The sequence below is a fragment of the Euprymna scolopes genome, chromosome 8 (assembly GCF_053919585.1).
Source record: "Euprymna scolopes isolate OS-2025 chromosome 8, ASM5391958v1, whole genome shotgun sequence".
Lineage (NCBI taxonomy): Eukaryota > Metazoa > Mollusca > Cephalopoda > Sepiida > Sepiolidae > Euprymna > Euprymna scolopes.
The window spans coordinates 43,122,511-43,134,689 of NC_136489.1; the positions used below are offsets into that span (position 1 = coordinate 43,122,511).

The window sequence follows — 12,179 nt, forward strand, 5'->3', positions numbered from 1 at the left end:
GATTAGCGCATGCGCAGTCATGAAACAGTTGACAAACAGATAAAAATCTGATGACCTCCAAGTACCAATTTTTCAATTTTAACCCCTCACTAGTCCTTTTTTCCATATGAAAACTGATTAAAAAGTTTTCCACTTGTCTGAATACCTTGTATACCAAATTTCAACTTTGAAGACCAAAAATTTGTTGAGTATATATGTTGAGAATTGTCCTCACACACACATTTTCACTTTTATATAGATATATTGGTTAGCTAGATATAGATATAGAAATAATTACAAAGAAAGCAATTGTTATTTTAGAAAAAAAAAACTGAGTTACATTATTTTTTTTCAGGTAAATCTATTGGATAGCCTTGGTCAAACTGCCCTCCATCGTGTTGCCCAACAGGATAACGTCCAAGCATGTCGCTTGCTTCTCTGTTATCGTGTCGATACTACAACCATGTCATTGCAAGGATATACAGCGGCACAGCTTGCTACAGAAAATGTGAGAAAAGTCCTCAGAGGTAAGTGACAAAAAAATCGTATCCTCCTTTTAACTTAAGGAAAATTAGTTGTTTACCGGAAATTTCTATTAAAAAAAAACATGGTTCTTGTTCGATATTCTCCCTACATTAAAAAACAAAAATAAATAAAAAGTTGCATGATGTATGTACCTGTGACGAAAGTAAAATATATTCCAAAAATTACGTTAATCGATAAAATAGTTTTATTTTTATAAAGAAAAACCATTTATAAGTGATTAATGAGAATTTGTAGGCATTACAATATAAATCTTGAAAGTTTGAGTTATTGTTCAGTTATCTTAATGTTTTTTTAGATTGCTTTCAAAATGGTGAACAAGACAGCTGCTCTAATATTACTCATAAAATTTGATTTTCCTATTTAAAAATAAAACTACTTGATTAATTTACATAATTTTTGGAATATGATATTTTCGTTTGGTCACGGATACATATATCGTACAGATTTTTCTTTATTTTTAATTTCAATATAGAGAGAATTCTGGACAAGAATCCAAAATATCTGATGAGATATTGTGTGCGAAACTATTAATAAGCTTGATTTGTAAATGTTAAAAAAATCGATTAATTAGTAATTTATTTAACTAGCAGAACCCATGGAAATTCCACAATTCTATCTTTGTGTAATCTAGTTTCAGAATATATCTTTTACAAACAATAGTCATTAGAATAGAATTCAAAAATGTTTTTATGAAAAGAGCGTTGAATCGTTTTCATTTTTGTATAAATTCAGGGCAGTACTGATTTGATGTGTTTCTGAATTTTTGAGATGAGGATTGATAATTTGTATTATTTGACCAATAACATACATTGTGAAGATACAACTGAAGATGGTCAGAAGTTACGTTGATCAAAATGTTTTGAAAATAACATCCTAAATGAGAGCAGTAGTCCGAACAATCTAAATAATACAAATTATCAATCCTTATCACAAAAAATCAGAAACCTAGACTTTGGAATTCCATTCCAGGTCACTGCTTCCCCAACTGTACTGACATGCATAAGTTCAAGTGCAACGTGAACCAACATCTCGCTGCCCTAATCCCTACATAGTACCCCAGTAGATGTTTCCCCTGATAGTAGCCCCCCTACACCAAAGTGGCAATGTGCCTTGTTTGGGGTGAAAATGTAATAAAAAAAAAAATTTTTACAAACAAAACAAAAAAAAAACATATATACAAGGTGCCTTCAATAAGGTTCATGATTTTTTTTCGTATGTTCACTTTTATAAATAGTACACATATGAAACTCTATTCCCCTTCAAAGTAATCTCCCCCAGCTGCAATGCGCTTGTTGTACCGTTCCAACAACTTCTGGAAGGCCCAATGGAAGTCATTTTGTGTGAGCATGTCAATGACCCTCGTCACAGTTTCTATTATCTCCTCAATTGTCTCATAATAACAGCCTCTAAGGTTTTCCTTAAGCTTGGGGAATAACCAAAAGTCACAGGGAGCAAGGTTTGGACTATAGGGAGGGCGAGGAACTGTTTTGATGCTCATATTGCTCAAATAGTCTGTGAAGGATGGAGTTGTGAACCGGTGCATTCGTGCAAATCTTCCACAACATCAGTTCCCACACTGACATCAAACTGTGCACTTATTGTCTCTACAGACACACGATGGTCCTTAGCCATGAAATTCTTTATTTGGCCAGTCAACTTTGGTGTTCTGTCTTCCTTTCTCCTCCCACACCTCTCATCATATCCCTTACAGACGGCCTGCCTTCCTTGAATCTCTTATGCCACTCAAAAACTGATGTGCGATTTATGCAAAATGATCAAAAAGCAATCTATGGCATTTTTTCCAAGTTTAAAACAGAATTTTATTGCATATCGTTCTTCTAAAATGTCCTCATGTCCAAATTGCATTTTTTGAAATTCACCGGTTGTGACAATCAGTCTTTAGTAGGATATATTCCAATTCCTGATGTAGCTGTTCATTTGAACTTGAAATCATAAAAATTGGTCTGTCATCTCGTAAGATGTATAGCAATAAGATACTGAACTTTCAATAGTCTACACCAATTTTAAATGTATGTACAAATAAAGTCTGGAAACTTGAGGCACCTCATAATATAGAAAAGGAGCTGCTAGAACGAAGTTGTTGAACTGCATTATGGGATTCACGCCAGATTTTTCCTTAAGGTTTAGTGCTGAAAACTTTTCCATGAGTATTTTTTTTTTTTTTACACGGTGGTCACCACTTATCAAGGCTCGGAAGCCACTCAGGGATAAGGGTTATTGCAAGTACAGTATGTTAGTGTGGAGATTTGATTAAGTGTTTACTTAAGGGGGCAGTTCAGTAGGAATTTGTTAATGTTGGACTTGAAGACATCCAAGTTGTAGTCAGGTGGGAAGCAGGCAGACGGAACAGAGTTCCACAGGCGTGCAGTTCTAAGAAAGAAGCTTTGTTCATGGAATCCGCGTTTTGGTTTAGGCACAGATAAAGAGTGGGGGAAATTTTTCACAGTGGATTCAGCTAGACGGGTGTTTTTCGTGAAAGATTGGCGAGGGGGGGGGACCAAAGATTGGAGTTCAAACGAGCACCTGCCATGGAAATAATGATAAAACAAGGATAGGCTCGCAACGTCTCTTCTGTGGGAGAGAGGTTGCAGGGTAGAGAAAAGGGCATCCCCCACTAAGCCACAAAGTCTATTTTGTACTCTGTAAAGGCAGGATAGGCTGTTTTTAGCAGCTCCTGCCCAGATATGGCAGCAGTACTCCATCCTTGGACGTACTTGGCTTTTATATAGATAGAGTATGATATTCGAAACTGCAGAGGACGTTTAAAGTCAGTGTTTAACTTCTCCACCTACCAGAATATAACACCTACTACTGATATAATACCGTTTAAATCATCTCTTCATCGTTTGGTTCTGATATTGAGGATGCTGCAATACTAGGCAATGTTTCATACAAAACTTTCCTCACTCCCTATCTGTGCCCAAAACTAAACGAAAATTCCATAAGAAGAGTTTCTTTCTTAGAGCTGTCCATCTGTGAAATGCAATACCATTTGTCTGCTTCCCAGTTGACTATAACATAGTTATCTTTAAATCTAATGTGAATAAATTCCTATTGAGTTGTCCATTTAGATAATCTAGCCTTATCCAAGTTTCCACCATGATTGATATTGTCTCACCACCTACCTAATGCTTAACCTGTATCCTTGAGTCCCCTCCAAGCCTTGATCAGTAATGATTTTCCAAGTAAAAAAAAAAACAAAAAACACTGCCAACAATTTCCTCTGTACTTAAAACCAAATGTAAATTCCATGAGCAAAGTTTCTTTCCTAAAAACACGATACAGTGTGGCTGCTTATCAGTACTCAAAAATGTACAAATTCATAACTTTGCTCATAGTATACTTTTTAGTCTAAGATAAATAAAATATAAGTAATGTATTGAGGAAGGTTGTACTCAGAAATATAGAATTTTTAAGAATATATTACTTTTATATTTAAAAAAAAATTTTTAAATATGAAATATTTCTATTACTGTTTGCTATTGAATGATTCTTGACTTCTTGTCTCAGTCTTTTTTACTATTTCTTCAGTGCTATGTGTCTTTTTCTTCTTCAATAGAAGGCCCTTCAGTTGGAGTGACAGATGTAGACCTACAACTATTAGAAGCTGCCAAATCAGGTGACCTGGATCTGGTCAAGGTAAGTCTTTCATTCTTTTTCCTTTCTTTCTCTTTCTATTCTTTTTTCTTTTTTTGTTTCTTTTCTTTTTTATCAATATCTGTTTTCTTTTAATCAATATCCATTTTACCGATTGGAAAGAACAATCAACATGTTAATAAGGGAAGAAAGATTTATTGCAATAGAGAGTACAATAATGTGAAGGTAGGCATTACTAAGATATTATTAATATCAGAATCAAGACATCTGTCAATCCGTTCTTGCTCTCCTCCCCATACATTTAGTCTTATTTCTGATAGTCTGAAGTCGCTAAGCTTGCCAGTCTTGACAATTGATTCTGTTAAAATTCCGCTAAGATCTTTGTTGATGGTTTGCATTCAAGTTTTCTGGGGTTGCCCTACTTTCGTACAGCACTCCACCTCAAGGTTGTGGAATTTTCTTATCCAAGAGTCACTCCTCTCAATATGAAACCAGCACATAACCATAACATAACCGACAGATCATCATTTCACCAAGCTTTGGTATATTAAGCCATATTATATCAGATGATATATCAGGTCTAATCAATGTATAGTTAAGTGCATGTATTAATCCTTGGATGATATGTACAACTTGGTCTACAGGAAAAGTGTGTGTGGGTAGGGGTATCAACTAATCTGTGACATTTTTCTACTGTGTTTTGATTTATTAACAATTAGGGATAGTGATTTATATATTTGGAATATTCAGGTGATTATTACCATCGTCTTTGCTATTTTCAAGTTTTGAACAGTGTAATCTCCAACTTTAATTTGTCATTGAATTTAAATATTTAACCGAAGCTATGAAGGTGGATTGTTCTTCTCAACCATGACTGAGTAGAAGTGTTTACTTATTTTCACTCCAGACAAGGTGTGAAGCCACTTGATGTAAGGAGCTAACAAGAATGCAAGATGATTATCGCAAATACAGGAGATGCCTATTGACCTTAGTCATCTAAATCTGACCCCCAAGATCGCCATGGGCATGGAATATGTGCCTACATTAAAGATGGCTTTCCATGTGGTAGGGATATCTCCAGAGAAGACCCTAATTTACCTTATATGTGCTTTCGGTTTGCACTAGCTTACACCACTGCATTTATATTTGCCCTCTATTGCCCACACAACAGTGGGGTTACTATCTTTAAGAGCATATCTGAGAAAATTGACCACATCCTGTCTGCTCATCCTTCGATTTTGCGGTGACTTCAATGTCCATAATGTGGAATGGCTGACCCACTCAAATAAGACCGATGATGAGGGGAGGTTCTGTCATGATTTTGCCGCTGCCTATGACCTCACCCAGATTGTTCACGAATCCACCCGTGTGCCCGATACTACCGGTCAGTATGCAAGCCTTCTAGACCTTTTCCTTACAACTTTCCCTGAGCTATGTTCATGTTGCATTCTATCTCCTCTGAGATCCTCCGACCACTCCGTTGTAGCAGTTAAGATAAAAATGAAATGTAATAAGTTTTCAGATGTACCTCTCCACCGTATTGTATATCGATACTGTATGGCTGACTGGGATAGCTTCCGTACATTCCTATCTGATCTACCTCTGCATTCCATGTTTAAAAAGGATGTGTCCTCTATAGTATCAAACCCGACCGAATGGTTAATTGTAGGCATAGACCGATTCATACCATCCAAAAAATTCCAACAAAAACCTAACAGCCAGCCATGATTCTCCCCAGAATGTGCTGCTGCCATCATGCACAGAAATCACTCTTTCCATAGCTACCAACGTAATAGATGCACTGAGACAAAAGCTGCTTTCAGGACTGCCAACAACCACTGTAAAAGAGTAATAAAAAATGCAAGAGAGCTATATGCTTAGTCCGTTAAATCCAAAGTAGCTGATCAGCGGCTTGGTTCCCACCAGTTTTGGCAAATAGCAAACAGGATCCTGAACAGAAGTGTGCATTCTATCCCAACCATTATCAATGGACCTGAGGGCATCTAATCAGCATCAGACAAGGCCAAACAATTTGCCAAGAACTTTACAGCTAATTCTACCCTATGCGACGAAAGTCATCAACTCCCTGTATTTCCTCCTATAACAGACAACACGCTATGCAACATACAAATATCTGTGTGTGAGGTCGCTAAGCTAATCAAGAACCTTAATTCCAGTAAAGCAACTGGCCCTGACGGCATTCCAGTTATAGTGCTGAAAAAGCTTAAACCAGAACTTGCCCCCATACTTACAAAACTGTTTAGGCGCTGCCTTAAGGAGAAGTGCTTTCCAACACCCTGGAAAATCTCATCAGTATACCCTGCATTTAAGAATTCAGGTGAAAAGTCATCTCCCGCTCAGTACAGGCCAATAAGTCTTCTGTGTGTCATGAGTAAGTTGTTGGAATCCATATTAAATAAAGAAGTAGTCAACCACCTCAGCAGAAACAACCTTCTTAGTGACATGCAATATGGTTTCCGCTCTGCAAGATCTACCGCAGATGTGCTAACGTTATATCTCAGGATTAGTGAATCTCTTGACAAAGGCTTCCTTTCCAGGGCAATTGCTCTTGATATATCGAAGGCCTTCGGGCCTACTTCACAAGATTTCCAGCTACAGTATCACTGGAAATGTTTTCTCAATCATTAAATCATTTCTCTCTGATAGGTTCATAAGAGTAGTGGTTGATGGGCAGAAATCAAAGGCCCACAGTATTAATTCTGGAGTCCCTCAGGGATCCATCCTGGGCCCAACTCTCTTCCTGATCTACATCAATGATCTCCCAAAACACATACTTAAATCATTTGTTTACATCTATGCTGATGACACGACCATCTATGGCAACACATCAAAGGCCGTAAATGACAAAGTTCTCTCTAATTCTCTCTCCTCTGATCTTGAGCGTGTGGTAGTGTGGGGGAAGAGGTGGCTGGTTACCTTTAATGCATCCAAAATCAAGCTTCTATCTTTACATCATCAACGTTCTGATCCCCATCTGGCATCAATTGAAATGAATGGCTCTCGTCTTGGGGAGGCTCCATGTTTTGACAAGCTTCTGGGTTTGACCTTTACTCCTGATCTGAAATGGAACACGTACATCAGGTCTATTGCCAAGAATGCTAGGAAAATGGTGGGATCCTTCTCCCGCTCCAGAAGATATCTCACTACTGATGCAATTCTCTATCTGTATAAAAGCCAAGTACATCCAAGTATGGAGTACTGCTGCCACATCTGGGCAGGAGCTGCTAAAAATAGTCTATCCTACCTTGACAGAGTACAAAATAAACTTTGTAGCTTAATGGGGGATGCCCTTTTCTCTTCCCTGCAACCTCTCTCTCACAGAAGAGACGTTGGTAGCCTGTCTTTGTTTTATCATTATTTCCATGGCAAGTGCTCATCTGAGCTCCAATCTCTCGTCCCCTTTCGCTAGTCTTTCACGAGAAACACCCGTCTGGCTGAAACTACTGGCAATAATTTTCCCCACTCTTTATCTGTGCCTAAATCCAAACCTAGATTCCATGAGCAGAGCTTCTTTCTCAGAAGTGCACGACTGTGGAACTCTCTTCCGTTTGCCTGTTTCCCACCTGACTACACCTTGGATGTCTTCAAGTCCAACATAAACAAATTCCTGACAAACCGCCCTCTTAAGTAAGACACTCCATCAAATCTCCAATACTAATGATTACTACAATACTAAATCATTGATTACTGTACACGCAATAACCCTTACCCCTGAGTGGCCTCTGGGCCTTGATAAGTGGTGACCTTCATGTAAAAAAAAAAAAATGGTATCTAAATAGGAAATTAATAGATCACTAGACAGTTAAACGAGCTGGAACAAATGAAGCAGGAAATAGATGAGACAATTCTGAAGAACACAATGCCATAATAGTGTTTATAGAAAAGACTGAGACTAGCAACATCACGTCTGTGATAGAGAGGTTGCAAAGAAGAAGAAAAGGTTGGCCAATCAAATTAGATACATTTCTGTATCTTATCAAGAACCCTCAAATGAGACGGAGATTCACCAGATCAAATACAACAACAGTACTCTGTATGTGGTCTGATAGTATGGTTATATTATTATCATCGCTTATAGTAAGGATCGAACGTTCAGCTTCCAGGTGTCTGGCGTAGAACTAATTGTTGATCAGAACTGTTAACTGTTACGCCATGGGTAGATGTAATTTATGTTTTAAAAATTTTTTGTTTCTCTTTTCCAGAAATCCATAGCTGCTCAACAATCATCCGTCAATTGCCGAGATTTAGATGGCCGACATTCCACGCCTTTACATTTTGCCGCTGGTTACAACCGGGTTGCTGTAGTTGAATATTTATTACAGAACGGTGCCGATGTTCATGCAAAAGATAAAGGGTAAGTCAACATGCGACCACTGTAACGTATTGGAGGTGGGGAATGTATTAAAATGTTCGAGGGGGGGGGTGAATTCTTTGATTAGTTATTGTACAGTATGAGATGAGTAAACTTAATTTTCCAAATATAACAATAGTTCATGTCCAGAATTCCTCCTTTATTGAAAAACAAAGAAAATTCTGTATGATGTATGTACACATGATAAAATGAAAATATCATATTCCAAAAATCACATAAATTGGTCAAGTAGTTTTCTTTTTAAATAAGAAAATGAAATTTTATGAGTAACTGAAGAGAAACTGTCTTGCCTGCCATTTTAAAAATGATGTCAAGAAACAAAGAGATAATTCAACAATAATTCGAACTTGTGAGGTTTTGTTGCAATGCTTACAAATTCCTATTAATCACTTAAAAATGATTTTCTTTATAAAAATAAAACTTGATCAGTTTGTGATTTTTTGGAATATGATGTTTTTTCTCTCTCATGGGTATGTACATAATACACATTTTTCTTTACTTTTGTCTTTTAATATAAGGGGAATTCTGGAAAAGAACTGAACAATTTTGCACCACTTTTATAGCCACTCATAAAGATTAAAATCCAGATACGATATTAAACCTTACATCTAATGATCAAAATTGATTACATGATTTTGATTTTAGAAAATGTTTAAAATTTAAGGCTTAAGCTTAAATAATCTTAGGAATTAATTGAAATTCAAGGAATCAAGGAATCTTGCTTAATTGGTGTTTAATGACTATGGATCAAATTTAATGCAAATCTGAGAAATTTGAATTTTCAAATGAACTTGTGCGCATTATGCCCATCAATAAGGTTTATTTAATTAGTTTAGGAGTTCATCTTCTATATACAAATATATGAATGCATACACCTACCTAACTAATATATATATCTATAAAAGTGAACGTGTCTGTCAGTATGTACATTTCCTACGTAATAACTCGGTCAATTTTGAGTCTACAGACTCGAAATTTGATATACAGGGTACTGAGATTTGGGAAAATATGTGATCGGTTTTCGGCCAGAAATTTGACTGTTTAGGGGTCAAAGTTCAACGATTTTACTTTTGAGAACTCTACCAAACTCCGACAATTTTGGGTCTAAACACTTGAAATTTTAGATATAGGTTCCTTGGACATGGATCTAACTTAATAACTTGATTTGAGCCCAAAACAATAAATGTTAAGGGGTCATAATAGGGGTCAAAGTTAAAAAAAAAATTTGACCTCTGTGGTCTCTACCAAATTACTAAGACAATTTCTGGTCTAAACATTTTAAATTTTACATAAAGGGTATTCAGAGATAGGGCAAGCTTTTTAATCGGTTTGGGTCGAAAATTTTTAGTTACTAGTTACCAATATATAAATGTATCTATGTTTGCATGTTTGCCTAAAACTTTCAACAGAGGTGACAGATGTTCACAAGATCAGTATCGTTTCGAAGTTCGACCTTTCATACGACAAATATCGAAAAATTGGCTAAAAATATTGTTATCTTCACCTTCAACTGGGCACTTTTCTACAGGGGCGTGGGGTCACTTTTTTCGCCAATATTTTCGAAAGTCATCCTCTCCTTTCTATTGTCAATCAGAACCTACATAACTTTCAGTTTAGCGGTGGTCCTAATAGCAAAGATGTCACGTTTTTTCCCGTTCTTTTCCTCCTTTGCGGTTAGGGTTCGAGCTGCCTTCGTACTACCACTTTTTTTTTGCTCAACACACACCTCCAAACACCCGGACAACACCATGCTGAAATGCTAATATATATATAAAATAAAAGAGAGAGTTCAATTCCAAAAGAGGAGACTTATCTGGATAATGCCAAGCTCAACAATTATCATTGGAGTTTATACAATAGAACAACAGGAGTATGAAATGGAGTCACAAAACTATATATTGGTGGATATAGATTGATTTATTTATTGAGTAATGGAGTACAAGCAATTATTTAGGGGATAGAAGGGACTCTAATGCCAAGGCATTTTGAAGCCTAATGCTTCTCATTAGAAGAGTAGAGAAGATGTTAGGTAGCATGGTGGAGATGCGGCGTCTAGCGTAGGGTTCATTAGGAGCAAAAAAGACTAAATGAAATGATAGAATGTTGGGGGAAGCTTTATTGAATTCTAAATAAAGGAGAAGCTTGTTATATATAGTATGATGTAAAAAAAGTGCACATGGCCTTTAACATAGTGTTCAGTTTATTTTTAAATTTAAGGGGTATATGTTTTAGGGTTATATATATATATATATATATATATATAGTATTGTTGTATAGTTTAGTTTCCTAGATGTCAATCCACTAAAACTCCTGTGTTTATTATAAACAGAACATATATATATATATATATATATATATATATATAGTATGTTTATTTATACAAACACTATTGGCTACATATGTACATACATGTTTCAGCAGTGCTTCTTTTCAGAGAGGTCCTGGATATGACCTTAAACTATATCCAATGGTGAGGCGGGCTTTGGGGAGTGTGGAGCCACCCTTTAATTGCCATTGCTCCCAGGTCCACTCTGACCCGGAGTGGTAGTACCTGTTAGGGTCCTAACTATGGGTTAAATAAAAACTGACTTGAAAACAACAAATATATTCTATTAAAAGAAATTTTTTTCAAAATCTTTGGATTCAGCATTAAATAACCCGAAAAGGGTTGATATGCTGTAAAACAGAAACAACCAACCAACTTTTCAGAGAGTCCACATCATCAAGCCAATCATTATAGACTAAATTCAAGGACATTTTTTTGTATATAAAAAGTTTTTTATATCTACTAAAGAAAAGGGGAACTACCAACAAATAGATTTTAATGAGGAGAAAGAAAAAAGTGAAAATTAAAAAAGCGAAAGGAAGAGTCGTCAACCAATTGGTCAGTTCGAAACAGCATTTTGAACTCCTATTTTTCATTATCAATAAGATTTTATAAAGAGATTCTTTTAGTTATATTAGCACATGTACACGTTTTGTATGTGTATATCTATATGTGTATGTACGCAGTTGGTTTGGGCTGCACATCTATTTATGTAGATGTTGTAATATATATATATATATATATATATATATATATATATATATATATATATATATATATATATATAAGTGTTATATTCATGTTTAGGTTTTAGGTACATGGAGGTAGAAATAGAAGAGTTCTTTCTGTGAATAATTCTAAAGGGAAACTAGAAATTGAAGCTTGATCTCACCCCCTGCCATGAAAATAATGATAAAGTAGAAAAATACTAGCAATGTCTTTTCTGTGGAAAAATGGCTGTAGGGAAAAGAAGCAATCATCCCCACTGGATTGCAAAATCAATTTTTTATTCGGTCGAAGCAGGAGAAAGTGTTTTACATGGCACCTCTCCAGCTGTGACAGTCAGTATTATTCATTTAAACCAGCTATTCTCAACCTTTCCTCTATCATTGATCCTTCGACTTTACCCCTACTCCCATACAAAAAAAAAATTCATAGCCGTTATAGAGTGATAGAAAAACAATAAGGTTAAAAAGAACCTTTTATTGTTTATGACTTCAGGTTTTGTATAAAAATAGCATTATACACAATACTACAAGGTAGAACATATGAATTAAGTTATGTATGTTTCTTAGACATGACACAGTCTGAAAAGAA

At 35.9% G+C, this 12,179-nt stretch overlaps 1 protein-coding gene across 1 annotated transcript in view; it reads left to right on the forward strand.

The window, feature by feature from the left end:
- The window catches only part of LOC145283535 (poly [ADP-ribose] polymerase tankyrase-1-like), a 168,095-nt gene that overhangs the window by 127,066 nt on the left and 28,850 nt on the right, over positions 1-12,179 (forward strand). The window contains exons 11-13 of the mRNA XM_080132406.1: positions 335-506; positions 4,106-4,185; positions 8,367-8,518. Of these exons, the coding sequence (XP_079988532.1) occupies positions 335-506; positions 4,106-4,185; positions 8,367-8,518 (404 nt within the window). The remainder of the gene's footprint in view (positions 1-334; positions 507-4,105; positions 4,186-8,366; positions 8,519-12,179) is intronic.